Source organism: Prionailurus viverrinus, chromosome A1, assembly GCF_022837055.1.
Source record: "Prionailurus viverrinus isolate Anna chromosome A1, UM_Priviv_1.0, whole genome shotgun sequence".
NCBI classification, from domain to species: Eukaryota; Metazoa; Chordata; class Mammalia; order Carnivora; family Felidae; genus Prionailurus; species Prionailurus viverrinus.
The window spans coordinates 94,219,868-94,237,975 of NC_062561.1; the positions used below are offsets into that span (position 1 = coordinate 94,219,868).

Genomic DNA, 18,108 nt, shown 5'->3' on the forward strand with positions numbered 1-18,108 from the left:
TCTGTACGCTCTTCTTGATGGAGGACTGTGTTCTCCATGTGTACATGAAGACTCTGTACAATGCTGGACTATATGCTTCTTAAAAAGGAGCGGTGGATCTATCTTGTTCATGCCTCTCCAGCATTGGGCCATGTCTGGCAACCAGCAGGTAAATTAAGTATTTGTTGAGCGAATGAATGAAATGCAGAAGTTCTCTGTACTGGCTGCTCATGTACAAGGGGCTCGACCCAGCACCCAAGGCAGAAATCCCCTCTACAGGGGGTCAAATGGTGGTCACACAACCAGTGTTTAAAATAAAGACTCCAGGGCACCTGGGTGGCTCAGTCGGTTAAGCATCCGGCTTCGGCTGAGGTCATGATCTCATGGTTCATGAGTTTGAGCCCCACGTTGGGCTCTGTGCTGATGGCTCAGAGCCTGGAGTCTGCTTTGGATTCTGTTTCCCTCTCTCTCTGCCCCTCCCCCACCCATGCGTGCTCTCTCTCTCTCTCTCTCTCTCTCAATAATAAATAAACATTAAAAATAAAAAAATAAAAAAATAAAAAAGACTCCAAATACTGATGGCCCAAACACTGGATGGGTCACAGTCAAAGATGTGTTTTGGCTGCCCTATCCTGTTGAGTTGGCATGGTTTTTAAATGATTTGAATTAACTACCCACATGTAAAAGATCACATGTCAAACCCACCATCAGGCTCTTGTGCGGGGGGAGGGGGAATGTCTGGCACCCCCAAACCCACTAGTGCCAAGTGGCTACTGCCCCATTAGACAAGGCGTCCATTCTAGTCTAAGGTCCGGAACCATGCGCCACTGTCTCTAACAGGGGAGGCCTGGAAGACAGCTGGCTGCTGATACCTAGGCTGCTGGTTTTCCTATGGTAGCTGAGTTAACGGGAAAATGAAATCTCGTCTATCTCCATATCAAGTAAGATGAAAGGCGTTCCTGTATTTATTATGCCGGGGGCCTGCCTCGCTAATGTGTTTACTGGGCCCTGCAGCATCTAAATCTGATCTCTTCCAGTGACAGGGATCTGACAATCTCATTTTGGGAAAGCCTGTGGGGTGTGTTTTCTTACGCACCGAGCTGAAATCTGCATTCCTCTTTCACCATTCACTGACCGGGAACCTCTGTGTGAAGATCCCCAGCTTACTGTTCTCTTCCGCAAGACCACCATCATATCCTGCGCTCTCCCCCTCTCCAAGTTAAATACTCTGACTTCCTGTAATTGCTCCTCCCAGAAGAGTTTTCTCGCTTCCCCCCCTTGGGACATGATCCAAACTGTAAGTTCTTCCTAAAGAGGGAGGAACATGTCACTAAGTCTATTTCTCATCTGGACACCATCAAGTATGATGGAATGGATCTCTTGTTCTGGACAAAAACACCACTATTACAGAATAAAAGCCACTATGGCATGCTTTGTAGAAATCCCACAACATTCAACAACCACTCCACAAGTATTTATTAAACATCCACCAAGTACTGTCAGATGAGCTCTTAAAAAACAGCCATATCTCATCTTGCTAGACACATACTTCATCTGTATTTCATTCATTCTCCATATGAATCATATATAAAAACCAACCAAGTACTAAGATTAAAAACCCGCAACAGATACAGGATTTCGTAAAATATGTACATAAGCTCAATCTAATTACAGAAATATTAGTACGTGACTAAAATTCCTCTGAATGTTAAGTACTAATATTTAATAAATACCTGCTATATATTAATATACAAAAAGTGAATTTCTCTTGGTCAGAAAGGGATCCCTAATTAGCCAGGGAGGATCTACCAACAGAATATCTCCATTTTATCTGGTAGAGGATTTCAAGCTATTGAAATGTCTCTCCTCCCTCCTCTGTGTGACAGCTAGCTCCTAGCAGGGAGGGAAACATACAAGTGATGACTTCACAATAGGCAGGACCCTCTCTGACCTCATACTCCCTACATCCCCACCTACTTCATGCTCCTCTTTTTATATAGGCTTCTAATTTTTTTATGTGTGCAAAATAATCTTCCGAGGAATTCGTGATTACCATTTAAAATAAAATACATGTTTTTAAAACAGCCTAATACGACTCTTAGAACAAATCCCCACTTATCCAGTGTCTGATGGAGCACAAGGACACCAACATTGCTCTAAGAGATTCCCCATCACGGTGTGGACCAAAAGGGACAGCATTTGCTAAATGCAAGTAAGGAGGAGGAGACTCTCTTCCGATATGTTTTTTTTAACACATAAGATTAAAAAATTATTCCTACACTGTAAGAGGGAGAAATAAACACAGTGGCCTAAAGGATCAAAACTAAAACCTCGAAGTCCAACAGTCTGGTGCCCAGAGCCACTCAAGGACTCTCCTCCAAACAAAGGGCGAACCTAACGTGACACTGCGGTATTTCTACCCAAAGCTCTGCCTCCCCTTGGTCTTTCCTCACTGCTGATTTTGGCCCTGAAATTCTCAGTGGCCCTGTTCCCAATGATTTCAAGTTAGTTTTGATCTACCTTAATCCTGCAATGGATGTCCAGAAGAAAGCAACACCATCCCAAAGGGAAACAATTTACACTCTGGCTGCATAATAAGGGCTCTGGCTGTATAGACAGATGTGCCACACATCTAGATCTACTTCTGTCATTACGACAGAGTTCCGTCACTATTTAGTTGATATTCAAAATTCTTCTTCTAAAACATGGATTAAAAATGGCTGAAGAAAACAGAATCCTCAGGTAGAACAAAACGATACCAAATAACGCATCTAAAAAGTCTCTTAGGAGTAGTCACTGTGGAGTCTCATCCTTTAATCGGCATATTTATTTACATATTACCAGAGACAGATGTTTCCCTAGTAAGTACTTCTGTGGTCCATTACTCCATCCCTTGTATAAGGGTCAGAACATCCCCTAAATACAGTTAATGAGGGGTCTAACACAAAGCTGGTGTTCAATCCCCGACTTTTAGTGTGTACCAGGACAGTGAGGAGTTCATTTTGACATTTTCAAAGAGGGAACGGTTCCTTTACAACTAATTTTAATTAATTCACCTGGAAAGATCAACCCTCAAAGTGGCAACAGTAACTTCCCTTCCACAGACACAGCGGAAACTCCCAGACCCCAAGCTTCTGGCACGTACCTGGTCTGCTAATTCTGTCAATTTTGTCCATGCTAGGAGAGGGGAGCCGGAGTCGAGGACTGCTCTGATTGGAGTTGTCCGATCCCACATCGTTGAAGGAATCGTCGAGTGTCAGCAAGAGTTCTTTTACACACTTATGACAGATACTGTGTTGACAAGGGAGAATCAACGGATGGGTAAAAAGCTCCTTGCATGCGGGGCAAATGAGCTCTCTTTCGATATTCTTAATGGTAACCTGGAGTTGAGGAAAAGAAATCAGAAATCAAAATAAGTGCCTGGACCCCATTAAACATGTGTGTTCACCCTTCCAAAAGAATTAAGAATTCAGGTGTTTAATCTGAAGTCCCTTTTTGGCAACGGAATTCTGTACCATCAACCCTCACCCCCCACCTCCTAGAACAGAAGGGACACTTGACATGGTTAAAACTGAAGTATGAGAAAAATCAGCACAAAATATGAGGGGCCCATAAAATTTCATCTGTTATGAAGTTACTCAAATCATCATGAATTCACTGATTTAGGACATCTGAGAAATCCTACAAGTAGATCACTACACTAAAAGGGAAGAACATGGCATACTGAGAATGAAACCATGTTCCTCCTGGGCACACTAACTCTGTGGCAAATAACAGGAGCCGGCAAAAGCTGGGTTCGCCAGTATATTCGTGGAAGCTTCCTTGAAATCTATTTACGAGCTGTACCATCAGCAATTTTCTACATTAAATGTGACCAATTTTCATAGGCTGCAACTATAATGTAGCTAAAATGCTTCATCTCCTGGCGATGGGTATCGAAGTGGTTCTCTTAAAAGCACTTTATGAATATTGAAAAGGTGGGGAGCACTACAAAGCACCATTATTTAAATGCTCTCCATACTACAGGCGTGCATTATTTTCCACGAGAAACACGGAGTCTCAAAGGTTAGATGACCTCATACCAGTTTTCGCAACCTTTCATATGTAGTTCCTGCGCGCGCACGCACATGCGCGCGCGCGCGCGCACACACACACACACACACACACACACACACACACACACACACCCTCCCAAACTGCAGGTGCTATGAATCTATATTCAGCCTCCCTGCCATTTTACAGTCAAATCTGAAAGTACTCCTAGACCTCGTGCAATCATTTCAACTACTGGAAACACACAGAACGTCAACATCGAGTTAATTCATTTAGTTTAACTAAATAAAAACGTATTCCCCCTAAAGTGACAGTGAGTGCTTTAACAGTCCGTGACAACAGCACCACACTGAAACGCCTTTATCACCGTGGATGGGTCTTTGAAGTGTTTCTTGCTGCATCATTCAATAAATATTTAATAAAAGCCCACATCATGTCACGATTTTTTCAAATTTGGAAGACAGCCACACTTCATGGCAAAGAAAATAGAATATTCACGTCCTATGTCATTTCACCAAGAACGTGACACCCAACTGAGCGTCCAAAATAGATTCAAAGGGGATTATTCTGAGTGTCCAAAATAGGCTTTCATTTGATGGGAGGTTTACCTCCCGCTGGAAGATCTAAAATCATTTCCATCTTCCTGGTCCATAAAGCGGTACGTAAGCTTTTTACCCACGACAGATACAAGACAGTTCTTATCCAAAAGAAAAAAATGAGTTTTCCGTTTTTACATCCACCGAGGGAAAACACCCTGATTAAGAGAAATGGGATGTGGCGGCTCCCACAATGAAGCTGTCTGAAAATCACTGGGGGTTCGACCGGAAACTAACAAGTTGGAAAGAACTGCCGATCCGACCCTTTCAGACAAAAACACTTTGCACCCCGACAGCTGCCAGGGCAAGCCCGCCCCCCCCGCGCAAGCTGGCGAAGCCGGGGAGGAGCTCTCCGCGCGCCGCGACCGCGAGCCGGGTGGGCCGCGCCCGCGGGGGTCCGGGCGCCGGCTCCGCGACGCTCCGGGACAAAGGACGGCCCGACACGGGTGGGGCATGCGCCCCGCGCCGCGACGGGCACCCGACTCCCGGAGGCGAATGAAGTCTACAGCCTGGACCCCATTAAAGAGCCCCTCCGGGATTGCCCGAGGTGCTCAGGTGGGCGATCGCCGCACCCGAGCGGCGCCCCCTCGCGGGCCCAGGAGACCCGGGATCCGACCCTCCGAGGCGTAGAAAGGGGGCGCCCCGGATTGCGGAACCCGGGGCGCGGAAGGCGAAGAGGAAGCGGGGCCACCACACGCCCGCCCTCGCTCCTCGTGAGGCGAGGCTCCCTCTGGCTCAGGGCGGAGGAGAGAGACCCGGGGGTCCCGGCGAGCCGCCAGGGAAGCGTGAGGTGGCGGCCCCTGTCGCCCACTCACCAGCGTTTCGGAACCATCCCCTTCCATAGTAGCCTTCTGCCAGGTGTCATCAACGGCAGGGTCCAAACAGGCAGGCGGCCCCGGCAGGGTCTGGTGGGCGGGTCCCTGCGGCGGCCGGGAAGCCTGGGTTCGGAGCCAGAGGGCGAGCTGGTCGGCCGGACCCGGCCAGCGGACCGACGCGGCGAGGAGCGGGGCGGGCGAAAGCACACGCGCGGAGAGCCGAGCTGCGCTCCCTGCGACGGCCCCGGAATCCCGCCCCGCGGCCGGCTGCGGTGGCGGCTCCTGCAGACTGCGGCTGGGCTGGCGGCCGCGCGGAGACCCGGGCGCGGACGCCGCCGAGGGGCGGGACCGGGGCGGGGCGGCGCCGTCGCCCGGGCAACAGCGCCCACCGCACAAAGGGGGCGGGGCCGCGGGCGGCGGCGGGGCGGGAGTGCGGCGCGCGCCGAGGTCCGGGCTCCCTCCGCCGTCGCCACCGCCTGGGCCCCGCCCCCTCGGCCGCTCGCCCCTTCCCGGGCGGCCGCCGCCTACGCGGCCAGACGCTGTAGGAAGCCTCGGAGGGGCGGAAGTGAGGGGGCTAGGGAGGCGGAGGGCGGGGCCGGGGCGGGGCCGGGGTGGAGCGGTCGGCAGAGTATCCGCGGACTGCAGATCTGGCTGCTGGCCGGGCACCGCCCCTCTGCCCTTCATTTTGCTTTCCCTGCGCTTTGGTGAAGCGCGATGTGAGGCATCACCTACAAGCCCCGTTTCCCGACTCTGGACGGCCGGCGGGGGCGAGGGCGGGTCCGGGCCGCCTTCCCGGTGCCATAGCACCGAGCGCCGCAGAACAGAGCGCCCGGGGAGACGACCGGAGCGAGACCCGCCCGTCCCACCCCTTCCCGGGCCGGGGGTTCCCCTAGCGGGTCCCAGTCCCCGCCCGGCTCTTCCTCCTTCTCTTCCGGCCCAATTCGTCGGGTGAACTTCACATCCCCTAACTGGTCACGAATCACTCCTATTCTCCTTCTGCTTTGGCACCCCTGGGCGCGGCGCTGGCACGCACATCACGTTGTCGCCAAGTTGCGTGGGGTAGGGGTCCAGAGCCGGCGACGCGGGAGCGCCCCTCCCCGCCCCGGCAGCCGCCCTGCGGCTCCCCCTTGGGGACGCGGGGCGCCGCGGGTCCGGGGCGGCTCCGGCACCTGCGCACCCTCGCGGCGCCTCGCCTGCTCAGGGACCAGCAGCGCGGGTTTCACCTTCCACGGCTCTCCAGCGCGTTTCTTCTGTCTCGTTTCACGGCGAACCGAAAACGGGTTAACCTGGGGTGGTTGGAAGCCGTGTTACTGGATCACGCCACTGCCTTCCCAGCCGGCTATTTCCATCCTTACGTAGAGACAGGGAAAACGGGCGCCCTAAACAGCTGGGTGAAGGGACCTCGGAGCTGCAGCAGAGGAATCCCGTTTAGGTTTTGAAATGCTTCCCACGTTTTTTCTATTTGGGAGAAGTCTCTCCGTGTGAAAAGTTCCGCCGTCTTCCCACAGCACGGTCAGCAGTGGTAGCCTCTTCTCCAACCCGGCGATTAAATACTGGGGTGGCAGTGTAGACTTAAGAACAGCAAGGGGCTAGAGCAGTTGTCTTTAGTGGAAAACCCTCAGTTTACAGATGAGGAGGTGTAGAGAGGATGAACGCCTTGCCAAGCAATGCCTGGACTAGTCTGATCCGGATTAATGCCCTCTCTGTGGCCCCGCGTGCTTGAGTTGAGACTGCTTCGTTCCCCCAGGTTGTGAAGCGTCCTAATCAGGAGGGAAATGAGGAAAATAACAAATGCCCGCGTAATTTGGTTACCTACATCATGTACCACACCATGTCCCCATATACTTTTTAAAGACTCAGCCATTAAAAAGCATAAATCAGTGTTTGTTTTTAATACTGTTCTTTGCGTTAAATTATTCTCCTCCGGCTGTAACCTCACATCAGCCCACTTGAATAGCCCTTTGGTCCAAAACGAACTAGTTAACTGAGTAAAAGAGATGAAAAGACTTCATTAACATGAGCTAAAGATTAAACTTGTATAGACAATATTTGGCCACAAATAAATTTGAAAGCTCTCCATTATGCAAATCAGACTTCAATGACATAGCATTTTCCACCTGATTCTCAAAGTTCAAATATAATCTTTTAAAAAAAATTTTTAATGTTTATTTTTATTTATTTATTTATTTATTTATTTATTGACAGAGAGCACGAGCAGGGGAGGGGCAGAGAGAGAGACGGAGACACAGAATCCTAAGCAGACTCCAGGCTCTGAGCTGTCAGCACAGAGCCGGTCGTGGGGCTTGAACCCAGGGTTGGGAGATCATGACCTGAACTGAAGTTGGGCTTAACCGACTGAGCCAACCAAGGTGCCCCAAAGTTCAAATATAATCTTAATACACTTGGCAAGAATGTGGGGAAGTAGGTACATTCAAGCTTTTTGTGTGTGACGCTGTAGACTGGTACAGCTTATTGGAAGGGAAATTTTGCACATCCTATCAAAAATGTCAAATGCGTATAACTTTGACTAAGCAATTCCACCTTTAAGAATTGTCCTACTGGGGGCGCCTGGGTGGCTCAGTCGGTTGAGCATCCATCTCTTGGACTCTTGATTTCGGCTCAGGTTATGGTCTCAGGCTTGATGGCATCGAGCCAGAGTCAGATTCTGCTTGGGATTCTCTCCTCTCTTTCTGCCCCTCACCTGCTTGTGCACGCTGTCTCTTTCAAAATAAATAAACTTAAAAAAAAATTCCTACTGAAAGACTTGCATGTGTGCACAAAAACATGTACAAAGTCCTTGTTCGGACCTTATTTAAAGAAATATCTATATTATCTATCATCCATGATGTACAACCATACCATAGAATACTGTGCAGCAGCTGAAATGAACGTACTGATGAGGAAGGATTTCTAAAAATTGTATTACAAAAGTAAAAAGCAGGGGTGCCTGGGTGCCTCAGTTGCTGGCTCAGTCGAAGTCATCTGACTTCTGATCAGATCATGATCTCACAGTTCGTGGGTTCAAATCCAGCTTCAGGCTCTGTGCTGACAGCTCAGAGCCTGGAGCCTGCTTCGGATTCCGTGTTTCCCTCGCTCTCTCTGCCCCTCCCTGGCTCATTCTCTCTCCCCCCGACCCCCTCTCTCTCTGAATCCCAAGCAGGCTCCAGGCTCTGAGCTGTCAGTACAGAGCCCGACCTGGGGCTCAAACCCACGAGCTATGAGATCATGACCTGAGCCGAAGTCAGACACCCAACCGACTGAGCCACCCAGGCGCCCCTAATTCTGGAAACTTTTTAATGCAATTTACATAATTAATCCATAGAGGTTTTGATCCATATTCATTTAAACCATTAACCCATAAATTTTGAAAAGCTTAAGGGGGGAGGGGGTGTATTGGTAGGAAGATAGCCAAATATGAAAACCACCGTTCTAAACCATTCTACCCACTTTTCTAGTCATTTGTACCCCACCCTACCCACCCCCCCTTGGCCCATACATTCTAGCTTCCCACTTATCGAACATACCAAGATCTCTCCCGGTTCCTCAAGTTAAAATTCTATGGGTTTGGTTGGTTTTTTGTTGTTGTTGTTTGTTTGTTTTTTTTTTTTTTTAAAGCCTCCTCTCTCCTTCCCCTCTACCTCTGGTCAGGCTTCAAATCCTCTGATTTCTTCTCAGATCCCTGTCCTTTCTCATCCTTACAGCCAATTCCCCTGCCTACCCTGAGTCTCTGCTACCAGTGCCTAGATTACAGAAACAGCCTATCAATTAGGTATTTACAGATGACTTTCCATTCAGGTCTCTCTGTCCTTATTGCTCCATTTGCCACAGGGACAGTGTAAAGTTGTGGTCCTAGACCCCGAGAAGCGTAGTGTAGGACCATAACAGGAGGGGTATATGTGCATGCGAGTGGATTTAAATGTTTGTGTGTTGGGGGACAAGGGTTACAGGAGGGGTGATAAACTTGCAATAATACAAAAGGAGTCTAGTATACCTGAATGCCGTGCGTCTTTTCTGCAGACTTTGGGAAGCTTTTGAAGGCTTTTAAGTGGGAAGGACACGAGTGATCTGTATTGTTTTGTTTTTTTAATCATTCTCCTGATTTGCATTGCACATACCGTCCTGTGGGGACCTACCCCTTCCTAGTTTGGAGTATCCTAGCACCTCCTTTTCCAGTACTTTATCTTTTAAATTAATTAATTTTTTAGAGAGAACACAAGTGGAGGAGAGGCAGAGAGAGAAGGATTGAGATAGAATCCCAAGCAGCTCCACTCAGCACAGAGCCCAATGCGGGGCTTGAACTCTCGAACCCTGAGATCATGACCTGAGCCAAAACCAAGAGTCAGGCTCTCAATGACTGAGCCACGCAGGCACCTCTCCAATACTTTCTTTCAAAATATAGGTCAGGGGCGCCTGGTGACTCAGTTGGTTAAGCAACCAACTCTTGGCTTTGGCTCAGGTCGTGATCTCACAGTTGGTGAGACTGAGCCCCGCATTGAGCTCTGCACAGACGGCGCAGAGCCTGCTTGCGATTCTCTGTCTCCCTCTCTCTGCCCCTCCTCCCACTCTCTCTCTCTCAAAATAAATAAACACCAAAAAATTAAAATAAAATACAGGTCAAAGTTCAACACAAGGAAGCCTACTCCATACCTATCACCGCCTCCACCAAGTTCACAGACCTTCAGCACTCTTGCGTACATTATCTCATCCGGTGTTGCTTAATGGCTCTTCTATCACAGAGGCATGAGCTGTCTTGCATCTATATATTTCATCAAGCCCAAAAGGTCAGGGAAGGATGTCAATTTTCCCCTAGTTCAGCTACCAGCAGTTGCCACTCCCCAAACACACACACACACACACACACACCACCACCACCACCACCATTCAGGTTTGGTAAAGGAGAGAGGCTCAGTAAGTGTTCGTTACCTGACATTTAAAATGTAAACCTGTTACCTTTTAGGCTATCCACTACACTTGACCTGGTTGGTCTCTTTCCATACCGACTCCTAATACCCAACAGGAGATTAAGTTCCTGGCACAGTCAGGTCCTAATGACCATGGTGCATATTTCAGTCAGTGCTGTGCAACACCACTGGCTCTTAATCTGTTTGGTCTGAGATCAAACAGCCAGGGTGCCATTCCATTAACATGTGCTGAACAAGAAGTCGCAACTAGGCGATACCGCCACCTCCTCCTCCACCTTGCCCCTTACTGGGGACTCCTAGTCAATGGACAATCTGGGTACAAAATGAAGAGTCCCTAGGAACAAGACAGCAATGACGTAAATCACAGGGCTTCCCAGGAGATTGGCACATGCACTATCTACGCCAGTGGGCATCAAGAGGTTACAGGCAAAGGACAATGAATGGCAGTTATCAATCATTGACCCAAGCCTGTGACAGGCCAAGCTTACCTGTCAGAAAGTGTTTCTATGGGAACAACCTCAGGGGAGAGGAGCCAGGGAGGCCGGAAGTTCAGATGTCCATTGCCCAGCCAACTCCTCCTCATCTTTCAAGCTGCAGATCTACAGCCTTCTCCCTCCTTGGTCTCGTTTTCATTGATCAGCTCCTGACTCTGAACTCCTTTGGCACTTACAATCTTTCCGCTCAGTTTAACACGATTACATACTCTCATTTCGTACATGAGTGTTTGATGTCTTGTAAGCCTTATCTTCCCTCCCTTTTAAGCTTTTGTCTGTTTGAGAGAAAATCCAACAGACACTTCCCTACTAAACAGCACCAGCCCAGTAATTTGAAATTTGATGAGAAAAACACAGCATCTCTCTGGCAGACATTTTTCCATTAATGGCAGGAGTGAACTGGCTGGTCCCCCTTGGCCAACTTGAGGTGAACAACAATATTTAGACATTGTTAGCAGGTCCCCTTGGACTACACGTTATTCCTACACTTGGGGTTGCTAGGTTTAGCAAAAACACAGGGCACCCAGATAAGTTTGAATTTCAGACACATAATTAATTTTTTTTTAGTGTAAGTATGCTCCATAAACAGCAAGGGACCTACTTCTATTAAAACAATCATTTGTTGGAGCACCTGGGTGGCTCAGTGGGTTAAGCATCTGACTTTGGCTCAGATCATGGTTTCACAGTTTGTGGGTTCGAGCCACATGTAGGGCTCTGTGCTGACAGCTGGGAGCCTGGAGCCTGATTCGGATTCTGTGTCTCCCTCTCTCTCTGCCCCTCCCCCACTTGTGTACTCTATCTCTCAAAAATAAACGTTTAAAAAAATTTTTAAACCAATTATTTGTTGTTTATCAGCAACTCAAATGTGATTCTATATCCTGTATTTTACCTGGCTGGCAACTCCCCATCTCCACTTGTTAGTAATCACAGTTTGGATAAAGGTGTCTCAAAACCAAACTCTGCTGTCATGGCAGCTAGAGGTAATAACTTTCACTTAACAGCCTACTGTGTGCCAAGAACAGTATTAGGAACTTTCTGTAAAATACTCATTTAATCCTGGCAATAACACTGTGAATAGGTATGATTCCCTTCAGACAGGACAGGGCTCTCCACCTTCAACCAGAGATTAATACCCTCAAGGTCACATGACCAGATACCAAAGAACCTTGAGATTCAAATTTGAGTCTCCCTCCAGCATCCCTATTGCACTGCCCACAGATAAATATACAACATGTATATTCACAGTTGCACAAAAAAATACAATTTAAGCATTATATGACTAAATAGTTTAAGATCCTTTTTTTTTCAAATTATCTATTGAACAAAGTAAAAAAAAAAAACAGAGGAAAATTATATTTGTGAAATTGGCTACTTTGCAAATATATTGCTAAAGTCTGAATTTTCTGTTTGCCTTTCCTACCCCCCACAACGCACACATTTCACCCTATCCCAGGATATAAAAAAATATTTTAAAGAATACTTTGCAGTGGACCCAACCTTAGCATTATCACCCAGTTTAGATTTTGGTTGTGTGAGCAAGTACCTATTGAGCCTTCTGAAACAGATCATTTGGTGTTATTTTTGTTTTGGTCCCTGGAGAGGTTTTAAGACTTTCCATTAGTCTAGATTTGAGGATTTTCTAAACCTAATTCTTTCTGAATACAAGTATCTTCTTGTTTCACGGTAAATTTTGTGCTTATGAAAGTTCTTGTAGTTTTTATGCTTCAGAGATGTTCAAAATTAAAAGTAATAATTCACCAGATAATGGAATCATCGCCTGTTTCTCTATCAAAGTTAAATAGTAAGCTTTCCAAAGCTGCTTTTATTCTGCTCAAACTATTATACTCCTTGGAGGTGTCTGAACAGGAACTATTGAACTATGGGAAAAACCAGTAGCATTTTCTAGGGGTGCCTGGATGGCTCAGTTGGTTAAGCGTCCAACTTTGGCTGAGGTCATGATCTCGCGGTTCCTGAGTTTGAACCCCATGCCCACGTTGGGCTCTGTGCTGACAGCTCAGAGACTGGAGCCTGCTTCAGATTCTGTTCTCCCTCTCTCTCTCTGCCCCTCCCCTGCTCATGCTCTGCCTCTCTCAAATCTCAAAAATGAATAAACTTTAAAAAAACAAAAACCAAATAGTACTTTCTGACTATTTATACGTAAATATAAATGTGTTAAATTGTCTAAATATAAAGAGGTACCCTAAATATAAATATACCCTTAAATATAAATTCTTCCATTTGTATGGACAATTCTTCCACTGTCATCAAATCTTCATTTTATGGTTCCAGAGTGTGTGATGGTGTGAAGGGAAAAGGTGAATGAGGATGATAAAAAAAAATTAATGAGCCAAACCCTTCTAGAGCCCAAAAGTTTTGAAAATACTGCTTTGAGTATTCCTGGACATGGACCACAGATTTGGAAAGGTCTGTTTTAGTCCAAAGGGATGAGATACAAAAGAGACAAAAACAAACAAACAAAAGCCCAAAAAGCATCTCCCAGAAGTGGCACAAATGTCTCTAAGAGTGAAATATAAGGTGGACCATGTACATTGATTTTTAAGCCTCCTGAGAATTATCACAGGCATCAACTATACTTCCAGGTCATGGTTTGCTGAGCAGAAAGACCACAATGGTAGAGAATCCTGTGTCCATTAAATATTAAAGTCATCATCACAAGAGAGTGAAATAAGCTGATCAAAATAGGTTGATCAAGTTTGTGATGCAGGTTTTAGGTTACCCTCAGATGAATGTGGCCTCACCGCCCACCCCCCCCACCCCCCCCCCCCCCCCCCACATTCAGAGAACACACAATAAGCTAATTTAATTGTTAAGAGACACACAAGACACTGCAGCTCCCAGGAGGAGGGGGGCAGGGTTTTGGAGGTGGGAGTGAAGTGCCATTTTTTTTACTCTGTAAAACTTTGTGTAAAGTCTGTTACACGCGAACAAGCGTATTAATGTCGTAAAGCTGTAAAGCCATCAGAGAAAAGCAAAAGCAATTAGGATGACGGTCAAGCTGTTGGTCTCAACTTTGAAGGAAAGGAAGGGAAGGGAAGCGTGGTGGGGAGGGCAGTGGAGGAGAGTGATGGGGAGGGGAGGGAAGGGGGCAGGAAGATAATGGGCCTCTGCTCTCCTTTAACTCGGGAGACTTGGTGTCATCAGCGCCATTTCATAGTATCCTTTACACTATAAGTCTGAACTCCAAAGTGGGGTCTAACTTCCCAAAGGAAAAGAAAGCAAGTGAATCTCAACGGTCTGCTATTCATTGGCTCATGCTCGCAGAGGTATTCAGTGTCCCGATCCTGTGAAATCACACACGTAAGTGGGGGCGGGAAGTATGAGGAGAGTGGGCAGAGAATAAGCTTGAGGGGAAATGGGTAGGAGGCTGCTCCTAATCCCCCACCCCCACCCCATCAAAAAAAAAAAAAAAAAAAAAAAGGCCCAGGGCGGAACTGTCCTGAGTTCTTACAGCAAGAGCCTGCTTCCCAACCTCAGAGGTTTTCAGAGAGACACCCACGCCTCTAACCTTGGAAGTCGGTGGAGAACGCTGCTCGTGTGCTTGCTGGAGGTGCTTGGCGGGAAGCCTGGTGTAGAGGGTCGGCCTAGCGAGCGAGTGAGTGGCTACTGAGCGATGCAGACCCCGTGGATGAAGCCAGGTTCTTCTGCTCTCCCCGTTTCATTTCAGAAAGAACAGTGTGAACACGTGGCTCACTCTGAGCGGTTTGGTTTTGGTTTTATTGTAAGTGTTAAGGGTTCACTAATGGTGCTGCCTTAGTTGCCCATTTGGTGTTTATGGGAAGTTCAACGGTCTGCTTCATAATCACCTGGGGTGTCGACACGCAGATCCCTGGGGCCCGCCCCAGAGCTATTCTCTCAGAACTGCAAGTCTGGGCCTGTACTGAAGGAAAGTATTAGCCAATGAATACAATTCTGATTCCCTCTGAAGAACTCACCTCTCAATCACCCCACTCCTCCCCATCAAGAGCGGTCCATTTATTTTGCAATCAGCAAAAGGCATCCTGTTTCCTCCGCACCCCCAGCCCCCAGAGATCATGGACAGCCTGGATCCTGCGGTGCGCTTAAGAAAGCCAGGTTCTGACCCCCTGGCTGCAAGTCTCCTCCTTCCAAGCGACGCTTCCTTCTTTCCGGCCCTCTCCTTTCCTCCCAGGGTGGGCCCTCCAAAGGGTGGAGCCGGCTGTGGTACGCACCCTAGGCCCAGCGGGTGGCCAAGGTTGAAGCTTCTTGGGCGACAGAAGCTTGGATGTGGTGGCCCGGGTGTTCCCACGCACGCGCCGGAGGCCCCTTCCAGGTGCAGGCTAGAGCTCAGGGTAGAAAGAAAAGTGGAAAGCGGGTCCTCCACGTGTACTTCTGGGCCCCGGGTGGCAACGGTGGGGGGCGGGGGGCGGCCCGAAGCACAGCTTCTATCTTGGAGATGTTAACCAGCATTCTATTTCAGATGAGTGTAGTCCGTGTTTGCAAAACGGAAGAGAGAATCCCGGGAGGCGGGCGGTTCCCCCGGGACGCTTTCATCTGGGAGTGCGGGGACCCGCGCCGGCGGGGAGCCTTGGGACTGCCTGCCCTGAAAGCTAAAACCTGGCGCAGTTGGGGCTGGTGAGGTGTGAGCCCGAAGTTTCAGATGCTCACAGCAGGGCTGCGGGATCATCCTCCTTTCTGAAGACTGCGCGCAGGAAGTCCTTCTCTCCCTCATGCCAGCACCTATCGAAACTCCAGGTGCAGAGGGCAAAGGCAGGCGCCGTTTCTCGCTCTCTCCTGCTGCGACTCCCGGCTGAGCGCGCCTGGCTCAGCTTTGCATTTCCCGACACCGCCGGCCGACAAAGCACTCAGGTGCCTCTCTGGGCAGTTTCTCGGCTGCAGCGCGGAGGCCAGCCTGCCGCCAAGCTTTCTGCCTAGGCTCGGCGCCACCGGGGCCGGCCGAGGGCGTGGTCGCGAGGCAACACCGACGGCGCCAGCCCGGGTTTCGAACGGGCTCCCGGACAGGTGCCTGCCTGAAATCCGGCTCCTTGGCATCCCCCTCAGCCTCCCCTGCAAAAGCAGACTGCTTGAAATGTTCTCGGCCTCGGACAGCGGCTACGGACCTGGAAAGAGGGCTGACAACGCCAAGGGCCTGCGAACTGGGGTTCTGCCTTTTACCCGCCTCACGGTCGCACTGCGCGCTGAACCCGATCCCGCCTCCCGACTGTTCACCCGCTGGTCCGACCCTCCGCTCCGCTCCGCGCTGCGCGCCTGGACGCTCGAGGTCACCTACTCGAAGTCACCACGACTGGGCAGTCCTGGGGGCGTCGAGGAGCGCCCCCGAAGGCCAACGCCCCGCCCTCCTTTCCATCTCCCAGAGCTGAGCTCGCGCCCCTCGCCGTCCCAGGAGCCCCCGCCGTCGCCCAGCTGGCTAAGTCCCCTTGGCTCATTTCAGAGATGCGGCGCGATAAAGAAAAGGCGGCTACTTTGCATTCTGCAGCTGCTGGGACGCCCTGGCTGGGAGCGCGGACCCGGGGTTCCGGCCCCCGCCCTCCGCGGGCGCTGGAAGGGACCGGGACGCCCACAGTGACAGGCCAGGTAGTGGCCGGGGTGGGGGCCCAGGCCGCGACACCGCGCGCCCCAGCACTTACCTTGCCTCTGGCTAGCAATTCCATGATGTAGCCAAACTCACTTATCTCCCCCGACTCGGTCATGGTTACGACCCTTCACAAACTCTGGAGGACCCGGAGGGGTGCATCGAATTTGTTCTCCCCCCACCCTCTCTTTTTAGTCTGAGTTTTGCCAAGCGCCGCTCCAGGATGCGGTTAACGAGGCAAAGCCAGCAAGCTCGGGGAAAAGCCCAAAGCGGGGTTGGGTGGGCTCGAGGCCCGAGAGGGATCCGGGCGGCCGCGTCCTGGGCTCTGGGTGCAGCGGCAGGGGCAGGGCGGAGTATCTGAACAAACCAGGGCGGCGGCGGCGGCAGTGAAATGCACACCAGGCGGAGCCCCGCGCCGAGGCCCCGCCTCCTCGGGGGTCGCGGCCCGCGCGCCTCCAGCCCGGGGTCGAGCGGCTGCGGAGACAAACAGCGACACAAAAGCGGGTCCGCTCCCGGCGTGGCGCGGTCCCAGCCCAACGACACCCCCCCTCGGCCCCCGGGATGGTGAGAGCGGTGCCTCCTCGGATGCCGGGGAAGGTGGCCTTCCGGAGCTCCCGGCGCGAGGACTGGGGGGGGAAAAAAAAAACATCACACTGTCTGGAGGTGCGAGGGCAGAGAGGATGAATGCAGAGGAGGCAACAACAAAGGATCAGGCTGCCAGCGCCGGAAAAAAAAAAAAAATTAGTAAGAGCCCAGAAAATGGCAACGCCGCATCTCAAGTCAGCCTTCCTGAAACCCAATAGGTAACAAAGACCAAGCCCAGCGCTTCCGAGATGAGAACAAATACAAGGATTGTATTTTAAACACTCTAAGTGTGCAAGGGCGATTGTATCTCTATATCCTCCTGATAACTCGACTTTCCCATAAAAAAAAAAAAAAAGCATCATTTCTGCCAGCACTGCATGAACACCCTTAGTTACGACTCACTCACTTTTCCAACAATTCGTTTCATTACCCGAGTTAAGCATTCAGCGCATGTTTCTCACATTTTATACTTCTTTTTAAAATAGCAGCTCCCCCAGGAAGGGGGGCTGAAATGGCCTCCCGGTCTCCTCCCTGCTTCATTCATACCTGACAATCTTTGCTTCCCTTGGAAAGAATACTTGGCTTAACAAGTCTGCCCTGGTCTATTACTCCCCTGTGGGCTGTCTCTTATCTTCCTCGGAAAGGAGGAAAGGGATAAGGGCTTGAGTTTTCCCCCCAAAACAAAATCAGCCAGCGATAATTGGATTAGACACAAACACAAGATTTACTACAGGAGTGAAGCCACTTTCCTTAAGCAGGTTGGCATCGTGCTGAGCTTGGGCTCAGCACCAGTGGGCAGGGTGGTGTATGGAAAGGACCCATTTTGCAGGCACAGGGCAGCTTTCCAGGCTCCATAATACACAGGGGGGGTTTCCTCTTGGGTTCTTCTGTTGTTGGTCATGTTCTGACTTCTCTCCTCTGGCCCAGAGAGCTGTGTTTCTTCCCCCACCCACCCCCCACCCCGGTCCCTACACACCTCTCCTTAAAGCTTCAATAATGTTGCTCCTTAACTGTTCTAATCATAACTTTCCTACTTCTTCAATGTGTTACATTCCTCTATGAGCTGATGCTGATACTTGATTGGAGCAAAGCAGC

At 49.8% G+C, this 18,108-nt stretch overlaps 1 protein-coding gene and 1 pseudogene across 1 annotated transcript in view; both read right to left on the reverse strand.

The window, feature by feature from the left end:
* Nucleotides 1-5,759, reverse strand: part of TRIM36 (tripartite motif containing 36) — a 32,145-nt gene extending 26,386 nt beyond the window's left edge. Inside the window, exons 1-2 of the mRNA XM_047875483.1 lie at nucleotides 5,444-5,759; nucleotides 3,125-3,359 (exon numbers count right to left, since the gene is read on the reverse strand). Of these exons, the coding sequence (XP_047731439.1) occupies nucleotides 3,125-3,359; nucleotides 5,444-5,470 (262 nt within the window). The 5' untranslated portion in view covers nucleotides 5,471-5,759. The remainder of the gene's footprint in view (nucleotides 1-3,124; nucleotides 3,360-5,443) is intronic.
* An 881-nt stretch (nucleotides 5,760-6,640) lies between these two features.
* On the reverse strand, nucleotides 6,641-16,546 carry LOC125175159 (E3 ubiquitin-protein ligase TRIM36-like; annotated as a pseudogene).
* Between the last annotated feature and the right edge of the window lie 1,562 nt (nucleotides 16,547-18,108).